The sequence below is a fragment of the Gobius niger genome (genome assembly GCF_951799975.1).
Source record: "Gobius niger genome assembly, chromosome: 21".
Classification (NCBI taxonomy): domain Eukaryota; kingdom Metazoa; phylum Chordata; class Actinopteri; order Gobiiformes; family Gobiidae; genus Gobius; species Gobius niger.
Genome location: NC_136872.1, coordinates 18,455,874 through 18,483,561, shown reverse-complemented (window position 1 = coordinate 18,483,561; position 27,688 = coordinate 18,455,874). Strand labels below are relative to the sequence as shown.

Genomic DNA, 27,688 nt, shown 5'->3' with positions numbered 1-27,688 from the left:
GAGTCTCTCTGACTGATAAAGGGAGACTATTCCAGTACTTGGTGCCTTTTACAGAGAGCACAGTCTGTCCAGAGGAGGTTCTCTTGTGTGGAACCTCACAGTCTCCTCGAGCTGATGCCCTGGTGCCCGTGATCCCACTAACAGACTTTGGCTTGATGAAATCCTGCAATGGTGCAATGGAGCAAGTCCATGCAATACTTTATATACAAGGCAACCATATTTAAAATTAATGAAGTTATTAAAATTGAGTAAATGATGCTTCTCTAAAACAGTGCAGTGGTGAAAGGAGAACGGTTTCTTGTCCAAGATTTTTATGGCTTTTTTAAAAAGAGACTCTATTGGTTTGAGTGTTGTACCAGCAGCAAGTGACCATGTGGTTATACAATACTCTACATGAGACAGAATCATGGAGTGTAATATCGCTTAGACCAGGGGTGTAAACTCATTTTGGGTATAATATATATTTTTTATATATATAAATGAAAAATATAAATATTATTATAAATGTGTAATAATATGCTGTGATTTGGTCAAAGCCCCAGCTTGACTGTAGCTTCATTAAAAACAACGGCTTACACTTGTATTGCACTTTACAAGCCTGTGTCACAAGTTCCTCAAGTTATTCATTCACTTCACACTCGGTGGTGGTCAGCTGTTATTGAAGCCACAGCCGCCCTGGGGCAGACTGTCCATTTACCACGTGGCTATAACATGTGTTGTTCATATCCTGAGCTCTTATGTCAGTGCCCTCTGCTGGACACGTGTGGAACTCTTTCCTTTTTTTTATTTAATGCCCCCTAGTGGCCGGAATGAGCATTCTGGTTATTCTTTAAAAAATCATAACTCCGCACAGGAATGGGCTAGAGACTTGCTTTTTTTCCTACATACTCTGGAATTCAGGCTCTACAGGGCAGGGGCCGGATTAAATCATCTCGCATGTTTGACACCCCTGGCTTAGACGATAATATCCAAATGGTTGCCTGGACGATATGCAAAATTGGGATCGCATATTTCATAATTTGTACAGTCCGACCCCTCAAACATGATTTTTTCTTTCTTTTTTTCCACCACTTTGTTGCGTTGTCCTTTACCAGTCAAAACAACAACAGGGCAGCGTGGAGCAATTACAGAGATAACGAATCTAATGGTATGAGATAGAGATTTAGATGAATGAGTAGAATAAACAAGCTTTAAATGAATTTGCCCTATTGTCTAAAGGCTTTGATTTTGAAGTAGTTTGTCAGGTGTAAATTATATCGCCAAATACATCATTGTTTATATCGCCTTGCCCTAATGTTCAAATCAATAATGTCTTATATAACTAGTAATTCTATACAATAATAGGTCAGATACAGCAAGCCAAAAGACCAACAGGACCTTCTTTGCCAGTTTGCACACATTTCTTTAAAGGATTGCAAAAATATCGTCCGAATATCGATATCGAGATATTTAAAAAAAAAAAAATATCGAGATATCCATTTTTGTCAATATCTCCCACCCCTAGTTAATGGTCGTAATATGTAGCGCAAAATGTTCAGTAGTTATTGTAAGTGCATAAACAGGCTGCATGAGATACGAGTGCCATTCAATCCATTTTTTTCTTCATCAAATTGTGTCAAAACAAGACGAAAGTGTCCTGTGATACTAATCTAGTTGTCAGGTTTCCCCAAATGTGAATGTATAATGCGGTTATGGGCACGGGGGCGAGACAGAAGCTGACTAATGCATGAGATATCGATGCAGGTTTGACGGTTGAGCCTCCGGAGGCAGGGATTTGTCGGTGTAAACAGTCTAAATAAAGCATAAAGCCGTTCTCTGTCCCTTACGTCATCAAGTGTATCACCGGGTCAGTAGTAACAGTAGCAGTTCTTGCGTGGGCGTTTTCCGTACCTCGTTGCCGTACATCATGAGGTGGTGGGTGGTGATGAGGGCTTTGAAGACCACCACCCAGCTGGAGTTGGCCGTGCGCTCGAACAGCGTGTCTGCCAGCTGTGGGATGTTCACGTTCATCTCGTTGGTGCAGTGGATCAGATCTGGCACGGGAAGAAAGCACAGCGTCAGGAGACAACGGCGGCATCAGATACGAGGGCTAAATTAAAACCAGTGTTTCCCATTAACGTGAGGGGAGAACGGTGGCCCCCCCCCCCACATGGTCATTAAAGTGCATTGTGGGGCTTTCTATGTGGTGAAAAACAACCTTGATTTTAGTGCAAAAGCAATGACACCTGCAGACCACCAATACTGGGTCACTGAAGGGCAGAGGTGGTCAAAAACAAAGTAAATGTACTTCCTTATGTAGTACTTAAATAGAGCTTTTGAGGATCTGTACTTTCCTTGAGTCGCATTTGTGTTGAGAACTTACTACTTTTACTCCCCTATATTTGAAAGACAAACATAATACTTTCAACTCCACTACATTTATAAAAGGCTCCATAGTAAAAAAGCAAATTCGGTCACTGTTTTGGTCATTTTTTGGTCTGCACATTCCAGACCAGTAGGTGGCGATGTGCGGGTGTGCTGTCAATGCCACTGACTCACAACAAGGAAGAAGGTTTGTCCCCGTTGCGTTGCCGTACAGGGAAGTCAATCTGGGCACAATTGACTCTGTGCATAACTTCATAGCAACGCTGCCCAAGAAGTGACTTCCTGTTTCGGTCTAGCACACCAAAATAGAGGCAGCATCTTATTCATTAGTTCAGCAGTTCATTAGTTCAACTTTCTTTCTGCCTAACTATTAACAGACAAAACACTTAAAATGTGTGTATTTACTTATATTCTTGTAAAGTAGCAAGTACCTGCTGCACTAATCAATGAGACGAGCTGTGTGCTTTTATTTTGGCGCGATGGATCGAAACAGGAAGTCACTTCTTGGGCGCCGTTGTTATGATTTTGTTATGATGACTTTATGTACGTTATGCACAGTACATTTTTAAGTTTTTAAAGCTGCAAATGCTAAGTTAGTTTTCAAAACACTTATTTAATCTGATGACGACGTTCCTTGACTTTCTACTTTGAAAACTTAAAGAGACCAGATGCAAGTTGGTTATTTTTTACTCACTACTGCCACTTCAGGTCTTATGCGTAACTGCATTCTCTATATTAAGCATAATACCCGAAATAACAACTTTTTGAGTGACAGTGCAGGATTTTAGAGGCAGTTGTGGTGAACAGGTCTGAGCTCATTCTACACATTAGGACATGGCTGGAACATGTAGGGGGAGAAACAAATTTAAACCCCTTATAGTCCCTGTAAGTATTTTCTACGGCAAATACTTTTCAATACTGTGACTTGACTAAACCTTTGACTGGAGTTGAACCTTCTTCATCGTCTTATTAATGTATGTTTCAGTTCTCAAGGGTAGAAAGCCCACATCATTAATTACTAAGTCCACATATGGCATACAATCTAAAATCAATCTAATGCTCATCTTAATCTAGTATTCTGAGTCAAATCGTATTCATTTGTTGTTACAGACAAACCAAGAAACTTGTGAAAGCTGAAAAAATACTGAGCCTTAAAGTCCCAGCCATAGAGCATGTCCATATAAACTTGTGCAATTCTCCGCAAATGTAACGCCACGTTAAAAAGCCTGGCTCTCTGAAAAGCTTTTAATTAGTTTCATCTTCAAAGTCCTGTTTGTTGAAACACCATTACGAGTTTCCACTTTTGTACAGCCTCTGAATGGCCCCGCTTCCCTCCCATAGCAGCCTTGACCGAGGAGTACACCACGAACGATATACAGCGTGCAGAGAATGCCATAACTACACAAAGCAGCCGGACAAGGACAGCGCTGATGTTTTCATGAATGTAGTTTGAATACTGTGAAGGGCACATTATAAAACTTTCCTAACTCTCTGCTCCCTCTGCTCCCTGACTCTCCGGGGACCAGGTTCAGATGTCGTTCACTCATTGAACCAGGAAAAGTTTAACTTCATGACTCGAGAAGACACTTTTTCTCTCAGAGGATCCGACGCTGTGTGAGTGTGTGGTGTAAGCTGCAGCAAATGGCAGTGAAATATTAATCACAAATGCCCATGCTAGGCTTAAGTGCTGCAGATACTGTTTTAGCCTCATTTCAGCTGATTCTGGTTATAACGGTGTTGCACAGAATACTTCACTCTTTATTCAAGCTTTATAAATCACTGCAGGATTCCACACCCTCGATTTGTGTCAAAGAGCAATCCAAGTATTAAACACATTATTGTGAATCTACACAAAGAGAAGGAGACAGACTAAATATGCAGGATTACTGAAACATGTGCATATGAAGCAACCAACCAATGCTTTAGATGAGGCATTACAACATGGTTAAAACGCAAAGTATTTTCTTTTTAAGATGTAAAACAGCAGTTCTTGGTATTGCCCCTGTATTTGCATTATTGCTGTGTTGGCGCAGTAAGAAAAGCCGTTCACGCTGCAACCCTAATTGTTAATGGTTTAGTGCCCACAAGCTTACTGTTGCTGCATCATTGGGCAAGAAAGTGTAAATGTGAGAAAATCCTCTACTTGTCTTGATTAGGACAACAGACATTTGACTTTTTATTTATTTAGCCCCCCATGAATCTGAAGGTAAAACAATGTGAATGCACTCTTATCAAAGAATATGTTTACATTTTCTCATAGGCCACATAGTGTGATGGACTCAGTCAGGGAGGCGTCCCCACAGTGTTCAGCGCAGGCTCACTGAAGCTCATTCATGCTAGCAATATGGTAGGGTTTTTGGAGCCAAAACATAGAATAATGTTAAGACAAACGTGGAGGTAAGAATGACAAGCCTGTGCTTAATAATGTTTTATGACAAATCCATTACAACAAGGAACTTCCGGAGCAGGCCACCGTGAGTGTGTTTACATGCACTCGAGTTTCCCAGTTATTATCATTATATTATTTAATGTTCTGGTTAAGCCTTTGCTATATTCAGGTTTCTATAATAATAATAATAATACCAGTAACACCAGTAAGACGAAGGACATGGTGATCGACTTCACGAGGAAGCCACTACCGCACACACCGCTGAACATCCAGGGGGAGGACATTGAGGAGGTGGACAGTTTCAAGTACCTGGGTGTTCACCTCAACAATAAACTGGACTGGTCCCACAACACCAACTCCCTGTACAAGAAGGGCCAAAGTCGCCTCCACCTTCTGAGGAGACTGAGGTCGTTCGGAGTGAGCAGGCCTCTGCTCAGGACCTTTTATGACTCTGTGGTCGCCTCTGCTCTCCACTACGCTGCCGTGTGCTGGGCCCCGGGCAGCACAGAGCGGGACAAGAACAGACTGAACAAGCTGGTCAGGAGGGCCAGCTCCGTCCTGGGCTGCCCCCTGGACTCTGTGGAGGAGGTGAGTGACAGGAGGGTATTAGCCAAGCTCACCTCCATCATGGACAACACCTCCCACCAACTGCACGGGACTGTAGAAGAGCTGAGCAGCTCTCTCAGTGGCAGACTGAGACACCCTCAGTGCAGGACGGAGCGCTACCGCAAAGCCTTCATCCCCACTGCTGTCAGACTGTACAAGAAGACTGTGAAGTAATATGTGCAATAATCTCTGTACCAGCTGCACTTTATTAACTCTTCTTCTTGAACGCCGACTGTAACAAGTGAATTTCTCCTTTGTGAGATCAAGAAAGTTTTATCTTATCTTATCTTATCTTAGACTCAGATTTAACATAAAAAAAAAACGTTTATTCAAGCGATTTTAAGTGATTTCTCTCATTTACGATGGACATTTGTCCAGTGTATATGATGTACAACACTGGCATATGCAGAAAGTGATGCTTTACTTCAATTGCTTCAATTGGGGGGCCGGCCCTTGGTCTTTTGACGATGAAAAATCCTGGCCCTCCACAGAGCAAACTTGCCTACCCCTGATTTAAAGTCTGTTATTTTTGCCATATTGTGCTCAAATATATTTAAATGTGCCGACGCATATGTAGCCCTCAATATGAGAAGCCGGGATCCTTTATTTGAGTGTCACGATTTCTCAGTTACATATAAACACCATATCCCGAAAAATGGCATAACTGGATTATGGTTAATAAAGGAATACTGGAGCGAATGTTAACGCACTCCACGTCCTATTAGGCTTCAGCGACAAATAATCTCTGGCTTTTCCCATAAACTTACACAATCACAGTGACTACAGCCTTACTACTGGTTATATTTACGCAAATATCAAATGAATACAAACTTATTTTTAAGTCAATGATTTTGAAGCCGCCCCTGCAGTACCACCGGCAACCACCGCGCTGCTGTACACTCAGGGTTGCACACTGTATCCAATTTAAATCGCCCTTTAAAGATTGTTATTAGCAGATCACAAAGCCTGCATTTATTTAGCCTGCAGAAAATCCTTTGCAAACAACAAAATAACCAGTCCCCATGAGGTCTTATTATGTGTGCCTGCTAGCCATGTAGCCTGGACCTCCTCAAGCATGTTCCACTATTCTTGTGTTAGTTTAGCAGTTCACTTTTCTCAGATGTTAATGTATAAAAAAGTGCACTGTGGACTGATTCTCCATTTAAAAAACATCAGTCACAAATATCAATACTTGTCAGAGCCGGTGCGGCCCTATTTCAGCGCAACAAAAAACTGAAAACGCTTGTCATAAAAAGTGCACATTATGAAACTGTGTGGAAGAGATTTCAGGATATTATTGCCCGCTCCGGAAAGTTGTACAAACAGCTCCAGTCGATTTAACTGGAGGAAGCGGAGCACAAACACGCATCAAAAAGCTATAACTTTCCGACGCACTCCCACTGGTGCTCAAAATGCTCCCAACATTTCTATTTGGCGTCGTTTGAAGGTAGAAATAGAGCAAATGGGAGGCTGTGAGCATTTCCTGGGCAAAACACAATTGACTTTAAAGTCCATTGAAGAGAGAAGGCAGGATTCCCTGATATGATAATGAGGTGGTTTCTTTAAATGAGAATCCGCCGCCTAACTTTGGTGGACTTAAGGTGTATATGAGGCTGAATCATTCTATTAGGTACTCCAGTCACTAGGAGTATAACAATATATCGATTTTCCAATATATCGGGATGTTTTACGGGACGATACGATACTTTTTAATCTGATATCAATACTTTTGATGACGTCATGTGTCGGCAGTGCTCCACTGATTTCAGTCAATTTACTCTGTGCATTACTTTAAATCATAGCAACGGCGCCCAAGAAGTGACTTCCTGTTTTGATCCAGCACACCAAAATAAAAGCACAGTCTTATACATTAGTTCAGTTCGTTTCTGCCTAACTATTAAAGGGATATTTCCGGATTTTTGACACAGGGCCTCATTTCCTAGTTATCCAGAGTGTTGCTGATTACTGGAGATATTTTTATTTGTAATTCATGCGGTATTTGAAGAGTTCCGTGCCGCTAGGCTAGTGCTAGGCTAGAGCATGTCTATGGTATCAGCTAGCCTGCATTAAAAACAGTCTGACTCGCTCCACAGTGCACCTGAGGCAAATCACTTATAACGCCAGACCGACCATATAAATGTCTGTCGATAGAATAATTTTTGAAATATAACTGACCTTGCATCACATGATCGCATTTTGAGGGACTATTTTATACCAGATCACTCCGCCGCTGCGTAGCTTATACAACCACGAAGCTGATGCTGCTCAAATATAAGTTCTTTTAAATGCAAAATGGTTGAATTACAAATGGTTGAATTCCCCAAAAAAATATCTCCAGAAATCAAAAACAGGCTCAGTATGTCAAAAATCCTGAAATATCCCTTTAACACTTAAAATGTGCGTATTTGATTTTATTATTGTAATGTTACAAGTACCTGCCGAACAAATCCAAGAGACGAACTGTGTGCTTTTATTTTGGCGTGCTGGATCGAAACATTCTTGGGAGGCGTTGCTATGATTTGACACAGAGTCAATAGAGGCCAACAATGATCAAGAATTCAGTCAGGACAGCAGGGGGCAGCACTACAGTTTTAAGCGTTTGGACTTGGTCAAACAAATAATTTGCTTTTAATGATAGTTTTTATATTTATATATAAGATTAATTTGGGATTGTGGTTTCTTGTTTATCTAAATGTAAATGAAGTCACTGACAGATCTAAAGACACATTTTCATTGTGAAAGTCAGGGATCATTTATTACACTGGGGGGGGAAAAAAGGTTAAAAAATAGCATTTTTTTTATTATCGTGATGTAGGATATTTTTGTGCAATATATCGATTATCGCAGTATCGGCTAGGGTTGGGCGATGTTCCCTTAATTGGCCGTTGACGATGTTTACAGTGAACCATCGTGATGGACGATGATATCGTCCATTTCTCATTATAAGCATTTTTAAATAAATTTACATAGCCTATATATATGCTGCTGCATATTACTATGTATGTTAGGAAAATGTGAGATTGCAGGATAAATGGATCTAAACTAAACATGATCTGAACAGATTCACGGAACACGACTTTTGCAAAAGAAATGTGTTAAAACTCGTGCGTAAAAGTGTGAGAGGAGAACGACTTATTCGTCAACTCCTCCTCAATAAGGCTCTTATCACACTAATACAAATGTAAATCGGAGCTTATTATTTGCATTTGCTCAATTTTAACGTAATGTTTAAGAAACAGTGGGTGAACGGGACAATATGTACACGTTTGCGTCGTAGCTTACGTTTTTGAAGCCGCTTCACGCGCCGCCCGCTCCGTGTGCTCGTAACTTCGTACCTCCTACACCGCGCCTCTTTCTCTCCTCTCCCTCTCCTCTCTCAGTTCTTCGTGAGAATATTCCAAACCCATGCGTGCCCATGCTAGCTCCGATGTGAGCGCTATCTCGTCATTTTAAAACGGTTTGTTTACGTACGAAGCAAAGCAAAACCACGCGCTGTTAAACTCTGAGCTGCAGAGAGAAAGAGAGAGAGCCCCGCGCGTCACAAACAGAGCAGCTGCGTCTTTACTTTAATAATTACGGCTAACACATCGTGGCTTCTGGCAGGCTACTGACGCTAGCGTGCATATTAGATATATCCGTGATTTAATATACAGTGCAATCCCTGCAAAGTTTGTAGGTTTACAAGGCCCACAGAAGACCAGTGCGTGTTTCTGACAGGAGGGGGCGTGGCATCACGATGGTGGCTCTCCATCGTGATGTTGCTCATCCATCACGATGGACGATGATATCGTCCATCGGCACAACCCTAGTATCGGCAAATCGTGAGATAATCCTTATCATAAGCCATGTATCGAATCGTGAGGTACCCAGAGGTTCCCACCCCATCAGTCACCAGATTCTTTAACTTGATGCCATTTCATTTAATCTTCCCCTTGTTTCTTCATTCACATAAACAGACATTTTGACTAATTGTGACCATAATTACAGCTCGAATGCAGCCCTGGATTAAATTTGCATTGTGTATAATAATAAGCTTTACAACAGTCGTATTTCTCCTGCGCAGCCGTGAGGTTAAAATCCATCTATCGACGTCGCGGCTAATGCATAAAACTCTCTTTAATTTAGCCCAAAGTCGACTTCATTTCAGCGGTTTGCGATTTGGTCCAGGACGAGATGCGAAAAGCTCACCCGTTCCTGGCTCGTTTTTGAGATGAGATTGATCCAAACTGGTTCATGCTCAAGTCCCACAGGCCATTACCGAGCGTCCCAATGCAACAAACAGCAACAAAAGAAAACATCAATAGGCAAAATACACAGCGGGACGGAGGGGGAGCGTTTGAACAAGAACGCCGTTTTTGGATTCTCCTCCGATGAATCTACTTATCGACAAAATCTTTGGCATTTACAAATCTTTTCCACAAATGCCATTGAAGATTACGTATTTATTCTTTTGGACGCAATAAAGACATTTGCAGGCTTCAAAAGGCATTGTTCTTATTCATTTCATTTGTGTCTTGGAAAAAGGAACTGCCTTTTTCGGTATCATTGAATCCAGGAATGAGTGCATGCTATGGTCCTACAAAAATGCTGAATCTAAACAGAGATATATCATGCAAAATATGCTTTTTGGGGCATTGAACCGATTAAAGGAACAGGCCACCGTTTTTTCCATACTGAGATATGTTCTTACCTGAGCTTAGAAGAGTTGATGTGTACCTGTCTGGTCTTTGTGTGTGCCCTCAGTCACGCAAAACAACCAAAGATGTTGTTAGCATTTGGCCTTTCACAATGTATTCCTATGGCTCCAAACGAGGGCTAGTTAGAAACGACCAAATTCTTCCATGGGCACAAAGACCAGACAGGTACGTATCAACAATGGAAAATCTAATCTAATCTTCTTCCTCATTATGATTGTCACGGTTTTGTCCTTTTTGGGTTTGTTTTCATTATGTTCTTGTTGTTTTCTTGTTGTTGGAAATGTGACAAAAAACGTCACAAAACGTGAAGAAAAAGCAACAAAAATGTGATAAGAACGTGGCAAAAATGCGACAACAGAGCAACGAAAATAAGTTAAAAACACAACTTAAAAAACTAAAACGTGCAACTAAAAAGCTTAGACGAGTTATAAGTCTTTCAATTGAGGCGTTTCACTGTCGTATAGGCTGTAAGCTCCAGTCGAGAAGCTTTTAGATTTGGGTAAAATTGGAGAAAATTTGCTTGGTTAAAATGGGGGTTAAAACAGTAGTATTTTGAGTATTAGAGTATTGAGTATTTTAAGTCACATGCTCTAATACTTGGTTGGACTATTAACCTTCTTCAATGCCAAAAGGTGTTGCTGTCCTTTTTCACCAAGATTTTGATGATGGGAGAGCGTGACCACCGCGTAAAGCCTCCAGCACATCCCAAAGATTCTCTATGGGGATAAGATCTGGACTCTGTGGTGGTTAATCCATTGCTCCCTGAATCACTCTTTCACAATGTGAGCCCGATGAACACTGGCATTGTCATCAGAAGAAATCCATCGATGGAATATTCAGGATGTTCAGGTCGTCAGCTGAACGACCAATTCTGAGCAGTTCTGCGATTAAACTGTGTTTATCACGTTGCCATTGATCTGTGGGTAAATGGCTGAAAATGAAAGCTTGTATTTTCTGCTTACAATCATTACTGCCTGTAGAGGGTGCTATTATAGGATGGAAAATGTCAAAAGAACCACTGCTGAGGTGTTCAAAAATGGTTTAAACCCATAATTATGCATTTGTCTACTTTAAACTAGACTAATATGGCAGCACAGCAAAAATCTAAATCACTGCAAAAACAAACCACATGCCCAAAATTGCAATTATTTTCATCATTTGCTTAAGGAAACAAACAAAGAAAAGAACAAACAAATAAGGAATCTCTCAAATCCCAAATAAGCATCAGGTAAACAAACCCGCAGTAAACAACATAATCATTTTTCTTCCATGTTTCCAAATTATCCTCCATTTTCCCTGACTTTCAGACTGATGTCTTTATTTGCCTCTCTCGCCGCCAGCTCCTCCTTTGTTCTTCTCCGCGGGACGTTTGGAAGCCCCCCCCCCCCTTCCTCCCCCTCTCTCTCCACCGTCTTCACCCCTTACACCTGGTAACAACACAAACGCTCCTCATTAGATTACATTACGGCGCGGGCTGGGGAGGGTCCCGCTGGGCGCCGCCGTCAACACAATCAGGAGTCAGGGCCGTTCACGAGCGTTACTTTGCATTTCCAGAACATGCGCAAGAAAAATGCTTGTAAATAAACGCTCATCATTTTTAGGAGATAAGAGTTTAGGCGACGGTTGCCGTATCGGACTCGCAAAGGCGAAGGTTGATGAGATGAGTTCACAAACATCTAACGACATGTAAGCAAATCAGTGCCGTGATAAAGACACTTTGAGCAATGAATTTGGGCGTTAAAAATGCACAGGACACACAGCTGCGGATTCTATCAATGAAGCAAATACAGCCGTAAAAGCAGGAAGTCGTATCTAATGCTTTTAAATGTCATTTTAATGCAGTACTAAGCAACTTCTTTTACCTAAATCCTTTCCATAGTCCCTCTGGGGGCAATATAAGTGTTAATGGGATGATTGGGGGGTCTTTCATCTCCCCCTGGTGTCTCTGGCCAGAAAACCACAATTGCAACATTCCCTGCTCCGACTCAGAGGCCCCAATACACACTAATCGAATCACAAAGAAGAAGCTAACAGGCTAACGGGCAAAGCTAACTGCGGGCTAGCACCACTTTAACAGTATTTATAGCCAAGTTTGAGTGACATAAATCATCTCCATTGTGTAATTGGATGTACAATATCCCTCTCTCCCTTTGTCTTTTCTGTCAGCGTAGTATTTACTCTCACGGACAATTAATGAGTAAAAAACCGTAACATGCTACGACACCTGCAGTGGTGCTTATGGCCTCTAGGGGCATGAGTTACTTAGTTCTGCTTTAATGCCCAAATGCTATACATTTTATGTCACAAATGGAAAAAATCTGGGCATATTTCGTTTTGCAAACATTCAAATCAGGGAATCAGGGAAATCAAAACATTTTAAAGCAAAATTCCTGTTACGGCTGGTAACCGTAAAAGGGGCTAGATGCAAGATGCATTTTATACTCACTACTAAATGATGCCAGTATGGTATCGGGGAAAAAAAGTTTTGTTTAGTTTACTACTGGTACCGAAAAATGTATTATATCTTTAGAGACAGAGGATGCTCAAATAAAGGATAAAAATGTCTAAGAAATGTAATTTTATGGAATAAATTATTATTGTTCAGCTTTCTAGTTCTAAATAACATTTAAATAAATAACATTTCAGTATCGTTCATGTATTGTAAACAAAGTGTTGTTACAGTACCGGTATAACATGTGAACAACTCGATAAAATAGTTCTAATTGTTCTTTTGTGTTAGCCACTAGCCTCATGCACCCACCGTTACGAACACAAAGGCTTCCTCCAGTTAAGTCGTTATATCAAAATCTTGAGCTATCTTTTTATGTGTGTAGGACTCTGCTAATCGTGAACGTAAAAGACAAGGAGGTCTGTTGGAATCCAATGTTTTTTTAATGACATTTAAAGGTGCAACTTTTGAAGCGAGAAAAAGAAAGTTGATATTTGTGCGTATTTGACCTTGTAGTGCATGGCTTTACGAGTGGCCAGCAAGGCGCCTTTAATTTCGATCATGGTGGTCTTTACAATAATCCAGGATCAACTGTTTTGGAGGTTTTCTGGTGAGAGGGTCCGTCAACAGTGAAAATCCTCCAAACTGAAATTGATCCTGGAGCATCCTGTGATGGAAAGTAATGGCGCCATGCTGACCACTCATACAGCAGCTGGGTCACTATAGGGTCAAATACGCACAAATATCAACAAATTTTCCCCCAAAAAGTTGCATAATGCACCTTTAAGGCTCTAGTTTGGGTGCAGTTATAGCATTTTATTTTATTAGATGCTGTATGTATGAAAGATTAAAAACATTATATGGGACCATGAATTTGTAGCAATTCTCTGATTACATTTTTATTCAACCCAACGCCCAGCGCACCTTTTCAAACGGCTAATCCCCCCCCCACCCCCGTCACATCTTATTCGTGCCTTTGTCCGTCCTTGATGAACACAATTACCCCCCAGAAAATCATCACCTGTTTGCCTCACAGCCCCTTCCCTCCGCCTGTCCATCTCTGCCTCTTCTAACGCCGCCTCATGTTTTTTCATCAGCTGCGGAGCGGTCCGTTTTGAGGGAGCGAGGCGAGCGGGGCTGATTAGGTCTGTGGGGATGGGTGCGCACGAGGCCGACGAGCGCGCACGGGGGGGGGGGACGGGCGTGCACGAGAGGAGAGGCTGGAGATAATGTAAAGGAGGCCACACTTCAGCATGTGAGAAGTGGCGCGGACGGGGGGGAGAGGGATGCTTTTGGCGCACAGGTGTCAAGTGGCTGATGTTGAAAGTCGAGGCACAAAAAGGACGTTGTGTTTCGTCTTTGAATCCACAATGTTCCCATGTAGGATGTTATCTTTATTTCTTCCTCTTGCTTTAGTTTGGTAATAATCTCTCTGCATTAAATGAGGTCAGCTGTACAGTAAGAGCCTCTCCAAAACATCCGGTCTCCAGAGGGACTTATTGTGAAGATGGGCCAATCCAGCGGTTTATCTCACAAACATGTTCAGAAACACATCTTCTTGTTTACAGTCTTCACCAGGACATGAACGCTGTGTGAACTGAATCATAAAGGCCCTGTAAATAACTGGAGTAAAATTAGTTTGATCGTTAAAATTACCTTTGTGTGTTGAGCAATGAGTTATGAGGAGAAATGTTAGATATGAACTAGGAAAGTGGGGGAGTCCTGGCCCCAGAGATGAAACCTACTGTACATGTTTTTAGTGGTAGGGGAAACTGGAGACACAGGGAGAACATGCAAACTCCACACAGAAACTCCAAACAGAAACCCGTCCAGGTGGGATTCGAACCCGGGACCTTCTAGCTGTGAAGCATGAGCGCTAACCGCTATGCTACAGTGCCGCCCTGAAGTTAAAGTCTGATAGCTTGTTTGCAAAGCTAGTTAGCTACTCATGATCAAAGATGACAATTGGCCACATTTGAAATGCAGATCCACTTTGCAGACGAATCTTACTGGTGGAGAATTGATAGCGAACTACAGACTTGCTTGTGGGACAGCTGTGTCAAGTGGGAAGCAGTCAATAGGAAAAAAAAGGTCTGAGGAACACGAGTCTATAGCAAAAATTAAAAATCCTTTATTGAATCATGGATACGCGTTTTGACCACCATTGATAGTATTCAGGTATAAGCATTGGACGCCAACTCTCTTCATAAAGGGCTGGGTATTTCCAATAACTTCAAGATACAATACGTAGCCCGATACAGAGTTCAAAATATGTATCGTGATTCAAGTGTATCGCAATAGTATCCATAACACAAGATAATATTCAGAATTTTAAGAAAAAAGTCTTATAGGTACACAAAATGGAGGTTTTTACTATGCTGACTAAGCTGAGTAAAGACTATGGTTCACGATACATGTGAAATCGATACGATACTCGTATAGTCACATACTCCACAATGATATATTGCAGATATATTGAGCACAGCCCTATGTCATATACCAGGTAAATTTCACTGGGGGCCAAAATATATCAGGAGTGTATTGCCGGGGTCCATAAACAAAAGCTCCAGTAAAATATGCTTTCATTGAGAATATACAATTGAGGAAACTTTTTTTCAATTAATGAATAATAATGAGCCTGACAGGACTGTAGCCTCATAAAAACGGCTTACACTTTTATTATTGTAGCCACAGATGCCCAGGGGCAGACTGTCCATTTACCAAGTGGCAATAATGTGTTGTTTATATCCTGATCTCCTATTATGTCACTGCCCTCTACTGGACACGTGTGGAATTATTAAATTTCTTTATTTAAGCTGCCCCCTAGTGCCTTGAGTGAGCATTATGGTTATTTCTTCAAAAGTTCAAAACTCCACATAGGGCTAGAGACGTCCTCTATTTTTTTTTTTGACATGCTCAGGAATTTGTGTTCTACAAGTCAGGGGCCGGATTGAATCATCTCAACATGGCCGCCTGTGTGAGACCCCTGTCATATACATTTAACAAACAACTTGGATAAATGAGGTTTATAGATACAAAGCAAAACCACACTGTAAATCAACGCTGCTGCGACCACAAAAAGCAAACGCTATAGGCCGCTGATGGCTTCAAACAACGGCGTGCACAAACCACAATGCTACAGACTAAACCATACACAGCAGGGCATGTTGGGAAATGGCAAGCTTTTACGACTATAGACATATAGGCGCACATAGATATCAAAGAAGACAGTGGGAGCATATCCTTACAGAACAATGATGAAACATGACGAGGCTTCGAGAACGGCTTTTTTTTTCTGATCCAGCTCCTTTATCTCCAGTCTGTCACGGTGCAGCACTAACTGGCTCAGCAGCGTTTTGTTTTTTTTTCAGTCCGAGAGCAATTATTGTGGCCGTCGATAGGAAAACACGCAGACAATCATCACCCAAACAGTACACCTTCAACGCGCTGTGTTAAACGCCTGCCTGCTGCTCACTGGTGACGGTGGAATAGTTTGCCATCGCGGTCCTGCAGAAAGATGAATCCGGAATCATCAGTGTTGCCAAAGAAACAAAAATCGCTTCTATCTTTACTTACTGGAGTGGATAATGAAGCTGATCAGTTTGCAGCTTCAGTTCTTGTTTGGACAGATCGTAATTGGTGAAATCATGTCAGATCTATCTTTAAAATGTTCATTCTTCTGGGCGTGAACTGAAAGCAATTTGCAAATCTAACGCTGGAAGTTGCTTTGAAGCTCCTCTCTGTACCGCTAATATGAACTCTTCTGCCTTGCTGGGCTACTTTTAAACGTTCTCATGAGCCAAATCCATTCATTTGAAAATGCAATTTCCTTCACTGTTGTCAAAGGCTCTCTCATCATTATGCGCCGTTACTTTCAAATTAATCGATTTGTGTGAATGAATTAATGAAATAGCCGACCACGTTACCATATTAAACACAGGCTTCTGACTAAAAACACTACCTCCTCAGCGTTAGCCCATTGTTAACCTGAACAAAGCAAAGGAAATCTAATATTAGCCTCCTGCACATGTTTGGAAAAATCTCTCGTTATGATCTTTTTGAATGTCGTATTGCATTTACAAAAAAGATTCAAGATTTAAATTAAGATTCACTTTACTTTGCACATTTGCATCTGAGATAAGGATGTTTCTAAATGTTTGAGTCACAATAACTACGAGGAGAAAATATTGCGATTTTACGATTATTCACAATCATCAAAATCAAGGGAGAAAATACAGAGAATTTCTCAAAGCCTTAAAGCAGAACTAAGTAACTCATGCCCCTAGAGGCCATAAGCGCCACTGCAGGTGTTGTAGCATGTTGCGGTTTTTTACTCATTAATTGTCGGTGAGAGTAAATACTACACTGACAGAAAAGACAAAGGGAGAGAGGGATATTGTACATCCAATTACACAAGGAGATCATTTTTTTCACTCAAACTTGGCTGTAAATACTGTTTAAATGGTGCTAGCCCGGCATTAGCTTTGCCCGTTAGCCTGTTAGCTTCTTCTTCGTGATTCCATTAGTGTGTATTGGGTCTCCGGGTTCAGAGCAGGGAAAGCTGCAAGTGTGCTTTTCTGACCAGAGACACCAGGGGGAGATGAAAGACCGCCAATCATCCCCAGAGGAACTACAAAATGGATTTATCATGGTAAACAAGTTACTTATTACTGCTTTAACCTCTTAACTCCCGCCTTAGTCAAGCACATTTTCTCCAGTCAGACCAAAAACCTTTTATCAGTTTTATAGGTCTTAGCTTTCAAATGAGGCCCATAGGCTGCTAGCTCCAGTCAAGAGGCTTTTAGATTTGGGTAAAGAAATGTTCAGGTGGGAGTAAAGAGGTTCAGTACAGTCTAATCTCCACAAAAAAGAAATAAGAAGACATTATACATTTTGATATAAGGTTGGTGTGAATGCTTTCCAAAGATGTTCTATAATCAGATATTCCCTCTCTCGTGAATTCACTATCATTACATCACTTTCGTTTTTACCGTGACATAACAAACGTAGCTGCACATGGTTCTTTTGGGACTCTTCCTTCAGCAACTTTCATTCAAAACTGATACAGATTTACTCTCTGCACGTTAGATTATTCAACCTACTTTGGCTCATGAGACGTGGTTCCAAAAATTCTGAACCTATTGTGAGCTTTTATAACGGCGGTAATTGCAAAACCGGTTAATCTTGACATCCCTAATCTGAGAACATGTTTTTGTCGGTTGAAACAAGGCAAGACCCTAAGGAGACGAGATATTCTGTAGTTTGTGCAGGACATTGTGCTGCGAATTCGCTAATTGCACCATCTCAATTCGGTTGCCGTAATTGTGCTCGCGCGGAAAGTACTATTGGTTTGAATTGCATCAACAGCGCCGAGCTTTCAGTCAAAAATATGACCACACATTTTCTAACAATAGACGACAATTTGAAGCCATAAATCGTAAAGCCTGTCTCCATTCAAACGCAGGCAGCGTCACTTATGTGTAATCTTCAAATTCAAGTCCCATTTGGACCACTGAAAAGCTGTGCGCCGCTTTGATGGCGGGAAAATAGCAATCTTTGCCAGAACTAAAAGTGAAATATGGATGAGAAAAATGCCATCTTGCTAGAGTGAGGACTGTCGTACATTTCCATATTGTATTAATAAGTAGCTTGTAACTATTATGTGTGGTATTGTTGGTCTTAAGCATGAATGAAAGGCCACATCTTATTTTCTACGCTGTAAATAGTCTTCGTCACATGTTTTCTAACAGTTTAAGTAAGAAAACTCTGTTAATGAGTCACTGCATGTACAAGTCGACATCTTTCACGGTGGTCAGCGGTTGCATAATCATCATGTGCTCATGTGTCCGGACTTTTTTCCACAGCCTGGTCAAAAAGGTGCTTTCTTTTTTTTCCCGGCGAGGAATGTCAGCTATGTGAAGCTGCCCTGTCCTGGTGGTCCCCCGACAATAATGTAGACTTTGAACTACGACAGGAATCTTTTTGGAAAATATCTGATTGCAATCTCTCTAAGTGTGCACATATGAACTTGTCGAGGCCTAAACCACAGGAAGAAAAAGGAGAAACTGCTTTCGATGGTGACATGTGAGTTAGCGAGACGGCTACTTCGGGAAACTCCTGAATCCTGTCACCTGTTCAGTCCTTTAGCCGCTAGCATTAGCCAAAAATCAAAAATCGCAAATAAAAAATTCTGGTTAGAAAGCCTGGTTAGAAATCATTACCGAATGTACGGATTTTACTTTAAAGTTGAACAATGCACCTTTAAATGATAAATAGCATGTCAAATTAGCATCTTAGCTAAAGGCTAGATCACAATAGTTTACATTTTTTGCTTTTTGTGGGGTCTGATACGCTTCTAGTGGCCACGAAATCCCTTATTTCAATGTGTTACTGATGGAAAAACCACATAAAATATATAAATATCATGAAATCAGTATTGTAGTAGGTCAGTAGTTGGTCCAGGGACAGCATTAAAGCAGTACCAAGTGACTCATGCCCCTAGAGACTAGGGATGTCACGGTAACCGGTGTAGCGGTAAACCCCGGTAAAAATTTTGACGGTGAAAATTACCGTCTTGTTTTGTGTTTTTATTATTATCTCGGTGAATAACCGCACCCGCGGTGTAGGCACGGTGAGCCTCACCAGCCACCGTCTCATCTGCTGCAGTTTCCGCGGCTATTGTCAAATATAAAGCTACAGGCATCACAAAACTTAGATCAGTTTGGTGCTCAGTCTCCTGCACAGTTGCGCGCTGTGTCGGCGTAGCTTTGTTGTGCAGATGCATTAGCCGCTCCCGCTAGCTACGAAGCAGTAAAAGTTCACTTGTCGTAATGTAAAGCCGTATAACTTTCACCTCAGCGTCTCATGCGGTTCATCGCCCTCAGTGGTGCGTCTGTTAGAGCGGGGTTAGTTTAATATAATAGATCCATGGGTTAGCGAGTAGACGAGCCTACAGTCAGCCGGCGGATGCGGGCGGCTACGGCCCGTATGCAGTGAAGTTGCAATTGTGGTTTTCTGGCAAGAGACTCCAGGGACCCCATCATCCCATTAACACTTGTATTACCGCTAGGATTTATTAAAGGTAAACAAGTTACTTAGTACTGCTTTAAAAGGAAGTGCCTAGGTTGTTTAGGCTAAAATAAAAGATTATTTTTTTTGTTTTATTGCCAAATGTTTGCCCAATTTTTTTTTCTTCTGAATTTTCTCCCATTTTTTCTTGTTTTTCCAATTTTTCCCTCATTTTGTATTACTAATATTCTCCCCATTTCCCCCCATTTATTAAACTCAATTTATTCCCTACTTTTGCCCAATCATTTTCAAACAAATTTACCTTATTTTTGCCACAGTTTCTCTCAAATTTACCCAATTTCCCCCCAACTTTCACACATCTCTTGGCATTGGAGATGAACCCGATGAATTTGCAGATCTTCCACACATTATTGTTCAAATATTTTCGTAAAGGTATCGCAAAAGACTAGGTTAGGTATCACTATATCATGAAAAAATGACATGGTGCCCAGCTTTAGGCTTCAGAAACATTCAAACAACTCTTAGAAGATAAAAGTGCGCATTTGCAGCAACATGAGCGAATACCCTAGACTGTTTATAAAGTCTATGGTCTAAAAATTACCCAAATCACAACAGTGTTTGCAATTCAACACATCACAAGAAAATAACAATTCAAAGTAGATTAATATTTGGACAGTGATGACAGCGGAGAAGCGTCCAGAGCAAAGATGTGAGCTCTTTTGTTGACTCTTAAGATTCTTTAGCCTTTTCTGGCACCATTGTGTCACCGCACGGAGCCGCACTTGATCCCGCGCGGCTGAAATGGATTAAGTCAAGAAGAGACGGACCGACTTTAGCTGCAAATAGAATGGAAACATAAAAGGGGGTGAGGATGAACTGCTAATAGGTTGCGTTCACGTGACATCATACCATTATAAAAGATAAATATTGCGGTGGGAGAGGAGCTATTGTGGAAATGGCCTTTAAACTGTCTTGTTGCGGAAGTTTTGACCTAGTTTACGGGTAATATCTCTGCAATTACAAGGCCTATCCACACAACGCAAAAAAACTGCACTTCTCGGTCCACAGAAATTAACTAGGTGAAATAATAAGCGCCAAAAAAAGTCGCGTTGGGGTGATTGTTGTCAGTGGGAGATGATTGTTATCGGTGGGAGATCAAAAAATGGCAGTTTTGTGGACCTAATCTCAAACAGACTTACAGTAAACGTCTTTTTGTGTCACCTAACATTATGATTACCATAATTTAGCGGCATATTCAACCGCCCTGGCTTGTGGTTTACGAGAATAGCAAAAAACTAATTAAAAGATGAACTAAAAGCTATAGAAAAAGACACGGTCATGGTTGTATTTCGATCAGAGGAGGCTGAGATGAAAGTGGGCTGCTGGGGTGTTGCAGAGAGCTGGCGCTTTGTTAAGGAGACTGGATAATGGGGATTTGGGAGACCAGTGGGGAATAAAGTAAGAGCCAGTGGATGAGAGAAGACGGCTGGACCAGATGTTAGTCTGCCCCCTTTTGGGTCAAACCATCTGCTCCCAGAGGCTAAGACGAGCTTTAGATGTGTTTGCAGTGGTGGTGAAGGAGAGAGTAGTTATCCAGAGTGTTTCTGAATGAAAAAAATGTTTTAATTCATGCAGTCCTTATATTTGAAGAGGTTAGTGGAGCTAGGCTAGTTCTATGCTAGTGCATGTCTATGGTAACTAGTAGCCTGCATTAAAAACAGTCTGACCCAAGCACAGTGCATCTGAGGCAAATCACTTATAACACCAGACAACCCATATAAATGCTTGTGTTGTCTGAATAATTTTTGAAATATAACCATTTTGGATTTAAAAGAACTTATAACTGAGCAGCATCAGCTTCCTGGTTGTAGCTACACAGCGGCGGAATGATCTGCTTGGTTACCGGATCTACAGTAGTTTGTTTACCTGCAGCAAGCATTACTGCATGTGGAATTCACAAAGGAGCTTCTGAAATCAGATATCGCAACGTTTGGAGGACGACCCCATGATTTGAAGTTAAATGTAGGCTACTAGTTACCATAGACATGCGCTAGCCTAGCACTAGCCTAGCACCACTAAACTCTTCAAATACAAGGACTGCGTGAATAAAAATCCAGAAATCAAGAACACTCTGGATAACTAGGAAATGACGCCCTATGTCAAAACTCCTTAAATATCCCTTTAATTATTAATGTATGGAATTTGTGTGGACTTACTTGACATCTCAATCATGCTAAAGTAGCGCCAAGACGAGAACATGAAACCCAACCGACCCAACTACATTTGAAAATCAATAACGGTTCGACTTTCTTTTGCCTTTCCGCCAACACCTTGTGCACTTAATCCTTTGTCAGGAGAATAATGAAGCCGCTTGACATGTGCATAATGACACAGTCAGAAATAGCCCTCGCATAAGAATGTCCAGGTGATTGTGTCTTTCACTTCAGCCCCTTTGCCAGCGCTGCAAAGCACTTATGCCCAACTGTCCACATATCCCCCCTACAGTGACTTGCAACACTGTTTTTCAAGCCATTATGTATAGAAACATAATTGGCTTTTTTCCTGTCGGGCTAAAGAATGAGACTCAAGAATATGAAAAACGGTTTCCAGCGACTGCTTTGAATACGGCTGTGACCTTTTTATATTTACAATAGCACATTATGTGGAGATGTACACAACATGCAGGTTCATAAATGAACCCTCGATCTACTTAAACCGCCCTTGTCAGTCTGTGTCAAACTCTGAAAGGCCGAATCTTCATAAGAAACTGAAAAAATACGAGAAAACCTGGAGCAATGAACGAATGATCCAAAAGGAATAACATTATAACAAAGTTGAAAGCTCAAAAAGTTCAAGTAGTGATAAATATTTGAAATCCACTGAAAAAAGAAAATCATATTTCAGAGGCAAAACTGTTTTGGAAAAGACGTCTCATTGAAATTCTTCCCATTTTTTTTATTTAGTTTAGAAAATCAAGATTGGGTTCACAGCGCACAGAACGGATTTCGGAACAATACCAGACTGAAATGACATGAACTCTCAAAAGAATCCATCATTTCATAGCCTGGCTGCACATACATAATATTAAAATGCGGCCTTTGTCATTTCCGACAGTAAATACAATGATTCAAATTGTGTTTTGAGTGTGATTCGTCTGGCAACCCTAGTTTGAACCAGCAAAGGTGGAAACTGCTCGGTAAGAAGCATGGATTTTAAGAGTATAAGCACACACTGACCTATTATGAGCCTCCGCTCTGAGTCTATAGCTTAAGGCCTGAATATAACTTCCTCCTTTTCTTTATCACTTTACTTTCAGTCTGGCACCTTCACGATTTCCTCAAGGGATTTTGGCTTCTTCGTACGTCTGTGATTGAACTGCCAACATCTTAGGGGGAACATCTCTCAATTTCTGTCAAAGAAAGGAGAGACAGACTTGCACGCATACAGGTAGCAAGCTGGGGGAAAATATATATATAAGAAGCCAGCCAATAGCTCTGAAGAGATGGGAGCTAAAAATATCCTCCACATCAGAATGGGACAGGGAACAGAGAGACGGCACTGAATGTTCCCAAACACAAACACAGCAAAGGCTTCAAACCATCACAGTTTAAGGCACTGAATAGATGTCGCGTACAGATGTATTACTTTAGCAGCAATAAGGAGACACACACTCCCTCATTGAAGATGCAACTAGTCCATTAACAGCCTCTGGGCGAACAGTGGAGGAATACGGTAATTTTGGGGCGAGATCGTGCACTTCGAGACGCCAACGCCAAATGTCGCCCAGGACCTTGTGCTGTGATAAAAGTTTGCCACCGAAAAGATAAGGTTTCCCACGATATCTGTGCAGCAGAGAGGCCAAGTTTCAGAGCTTTGATGATGTTTTTGTTTTTGTGACTGTTGACCTCAGCCTGTTACTAAAATCTTAAGTTCCACCTCTGCCCTATACCAGCAGGCTTTTCCAAAAGAACCCAAAGACCGAGCATATTTTGAGATTTTTTTTGCCTAATGTGCCACGCTACTACAGTACTGACTAGATGAGGCATTGGATAGGGCTTAAAGGAATAGTTCACAGTTCTTCCATACTGAGATATGTTCTTACCTGATCTTAGACGAGTTCCTGTTCCAGTACCTGTCTGGTCTTGGTGTGTGCCCGTGGAAGAGCTTGGTTGCGTCTAACTTCACCCCGTTTGGAAGTATACGTTTGTTAATCAATCAATATTTCTGAAACTCAACGGAGAGTTACTGAACCTGCTTATTTCTTAGACTCACCTACTGCTAAAAAAGCATTATTTACTAAAGTCACCACTCACAGGGTTAGCCTAGCATTTTTCTCCGCTATCCCGGATGTACCAGTTTTGGTAAATATTACTTTTATAGCAGTAGGTTCAGCATTTTTGGCCAATGGGCCTGATAAATAAGTATGTTCATTAACTCTCTGTTGAGTTTCAGAAATATTCATTGTGGTTTTAAAGAGTTTTTTGTAGTTTCTCGCACATCTGCGTGATGTGAAGTAGAGCTGTGACATCACCACTTAACAAAACGTATATGAATATACTGGGAGAGCTAAAAACATCTTTGGTCTTCTTGCATGATTGAGGGCACGCACAAAGACCAGACAGGTACGCATCAACTCGTCGAAGCTCAGGTAAGAACATATCTCAGTGTGGTAAAAACGGTGAACTATTCCTTTAATGTTGGTCATGCATGACATTGGGGAACTGGGTTTAGCTTTCGCCCCCAAACTGGACACTATACCCACCTGCCCACTCTGGTCACTGTAAGTCAAATGCAATGCCTCTACAGCCACAAAGTGCTTTGTCATTAAAACCAATGACTTTCCCATTCTCTCGTTGAATGAAGTGTTGGAGCTCTTAACTCTGAGAGCAGTGACACCTTGTCTTAAAGAGGCGCTTGACACTGTCCTGGGACCAATTAAAACCTCATAAAATGTAGAGTGTCAATGAACTGCCGTGAGCGATAAAACAGCTTTGTTCATTCCGAGTCTGTAGTGTTTTGATTGTAATTTTGAAGCAGATCACTGGCTTTGCACCTTAGTTTTTTTTCTTCTCATATGTCCCAGAATAGGAACTTAAGCAAAACGTTTGACTGCTATGTTGAAAGATTTAAAAAAAAAAAAAACAATGGGCCCGATCTTACGTTTCTAAAAGCTGACCATAGACTAGAATTTTGTGGAGACGACCTTCAACAGATCAACTTTCTGCGGCGTTGACTTTGTCCCGCTCTCTTTAATACTGGAGCTAGAGCGGGCCCATCGATATATTCAGGAGATGGCCAGTGTTTAACTCACAGTGGGAGAAATAGAGAGAGAGCTGAATAAGATACACAAGGCTGCGAGAGATGTTAATGTAAAGAAGAGGAAGAAGAGGTAGAAGAAGAAAAAGGAGATAAAAGAAGAAAAAGAGGTATAAGAAGAAAAAGAGGTATTAGAAGAAGAAGAGGTAGAAGAAGAAAAAGGAGATAAAAGAAGAAAAAGAGGTATAAGAAGAAAAAGAGGTATTAGAAGAAGAAGAGGTAGAAGAAGAAGAAGAAGAGGTAGAAGAAAAAGAAGGTAGAAGAAGAGGTAAAAGAAAAAGAGGTAGAAATAGAAAAAGGTAGATGAAGAAAAAGAGGTAGAAGAAGTAAAAGAATAAAAAGAGGAACGAAGAAAAAGAAGTAGAAATAGAAGAAGAAAGAAGAAAGAAGAAAGAAGAAAGAAGAAGAAGAAAAAGGGGTAGAAATAGAAAAAGGTAGATGAAGAAAAAGAGGTAGAAGAAGAGGTAGAAATAGAAAAAGGCAGACGAAGAAAAAGAGGTAGAAATAGAAAAAGGTAGACGAAGAAAAAGAGGTAGAAGAAGAAGAAGAGGTAGAAGAAGAAGAAGAAGAAGTAGAAGAAGAAGAGGAAGAAGAAGAAGAACAAGAACAAGAACAAGAACAAGAAGAACAAGAAGAAAAGAGGTGGAATATGATTAAGTATTAATACAATTATCTGAATGTGAACACCACCAGAGTAATCCAGCTGGGCTTATGACAGAAGGAACGATATACGGGGACAAAAAGAAAAAAAGTCATATAAGAGCACCTTATTGTAAACATTCTACTGACCTACATTAAAAGACAGTGACACAGGGCTACATTACACACATTCCCCCATGACCAGATGATTCCCGGTTCAGTTCGAGACCCTCTGTTGTTGTTGCGTCCCTGGTGCGTATAAACCTCAAAGCCAGTTTCGCTATAGAAGAAATACATTCTCTATTTTCTCTCCAGAGCGTGACTAATTCTGCTTTCCTTTCTATTAAACCCACCCACTGAACTTGCCCCTTGACCTTTTCGCGGCAGGTGGAGGACGCTCAATGTTGAGATTATTTTTGAAGCATCTCCGTTTCATCACTTTGTTGCTTTGGTGACCAACGTTTGTTGCTAAGAAACCTTTGGCATTTCTCGCGCTCGGTATCATTGTCCCTCGAATGAGATTGCAAAACCCGATTTCTTTTTTTTTCCCTTCTGAAGTTATTGTTGGCTGTTGGAGCATTTGTAATAGGAATCTGAACCATAGCCTTTGGCCTTGTTGCCGTTAGAGCACAGTATACTGTTTGTTGTGAGCGCATATTTTAGGGGATTTCTGAGCTCCGGTGAAAGTATGGAGGTGGCTAAAGCATGCCATATTGAATAGCTACATAGATTTCTGCCTTTTGCTATAGAAAGTTCGCTGAAGGTCCTATGTTATGCTTTAGCCAGGCTTTTGCAACTTCATCTTCTTTTTGGCATAAATGTAGCCACACACAACGGCAGACAAGGGAAGCTGTGCCAACATGAAACTTAGTACTGACATGATAATCAGCACGACTTTTGGTGAAAGTGTCTGAACTTAAAAACAAAGACAAGCTCAGTATGATGCACATTCGGATTGCGGGACAAATTAATTAGCCATGAATTATGATCGCTAAAAAAAAAAAAAAAAAAAGTGCAAATGAAACAAAACACAACAAGGACATGACATTATGGTTAGAAGCCCAAAAAAGACATGGATTTCGTGCATTGAAGTTTTTAAATACAATGGCATGTTAAAGGCACTATCTATGATCTTTTTCAAGTCTTCAAGTTTGTGGGAAAACACTGTGCATCTAAATATATTTGTATCAATTTCATAAACTCGTCCCTGGGAAGAACTGGGAAAGGTTAAGAATGAGTTTAGACCAGAACTCAAAATAGCAGAACTAAGCAACTCATGCCCCTAGACGCCATAAGCACCACTGCAGGTGTCGAAGCATGTTGCGTTTTTTTACTCATTAATTGTTTGTGAGAGTAAATACTACACTGACAGAAGAGACTAAGTGAGAGAGGGATATTGTTAGGGCTGGGTACCGTTTTTTTTCGATACAACTACTTTAACGATACCTGCTTTTCAGTACCGGTGCCTTAACGGTACTTTTTTTCTTCTATGTTTTTTTAATTGAGTTAAAATAATGTGTATAAAAAGTATCGTTCAGGAGATCAAACAGCACAGCAGCACAAACACGGCACATCAGAAAACAGGCCGCAGCAGCGACACCTGTAACTTCATGTTTTGAGCTGAAGGAACAGACCAGATCCACATCAGGCACCGTTTTTTTTTCAGCTAAACTTTTCTAAACACACTGTGCTGTTCGACAGTGAAAGCGCCTCACACGTCAAAGATCTGTTACATAGTGAGAGCGCTCACTCTGTCACTAAAAATGCACCATAACTGTTCCAAAAATGGCTAATGCAGAGTGAGCGCTCACTTTTTCCAGAAACAATCTTTGATCCCAAATGCTCCGGTCCAGCCATTTGGTGCAGCTGGAGTTGTAAACAACAGTGAGTAACTTCAGGCTCTGCGGGGCTAAAGCTAAAGGTAAAGCCCATGTGTTTCTTGTGGTTACTACAGTGTTGTCACTGCTTTTCTCTTTGTCTAAGAGTCTAGTTTCTTATTCAGTCCAGGTTTAGTCCTGGTTTTTACCAGTTTACTGTAAGTCCTGGTTTAGTCCTGGTTTAGTCCTGGCTCAGACCGCGGCTCTGCCATCTCTGAATATGACTGAAGTGTTGTGTGAGTAAGTGTGAGTAAGTTACAACTTTGCTTCGCTTCTGCATTTGCGCTGCAGCTGCTCATGAGTTCAGGCTTTTTTAGACTCA

The 27,688-nt window shown here is 41.1% G+C and overlaps 1 protein-coding gene across 8 annotated transcripts in view; it reads right to left on the bottom strand.

Annotated features, from left to right (window-relative positions):
* The window catches only part of LOC306980501 (phosphatidylinositol-binding clathrin assembly protein), a 215,025-nt gene that overhangs the window by 163,049 nt on the left and 24,288 nt on the right, over positions 1 to 27,688 (bottom strand). For all 8 annotated transcript variants that reach the window (XM_079579921.1, XM_079579917.1, XM_079579920.1 and 5 more), the window contains exon 2: positions 1,891 to 2,033. In XM_079579921.1, the coding sequence (XP_079436047.1) occupies positions 1,891 to 2,033 (143 nt within the window). The remainder of the gene's footprint in view (positions 1 to 1,890; positions 2,034 to 27,688) is intronic.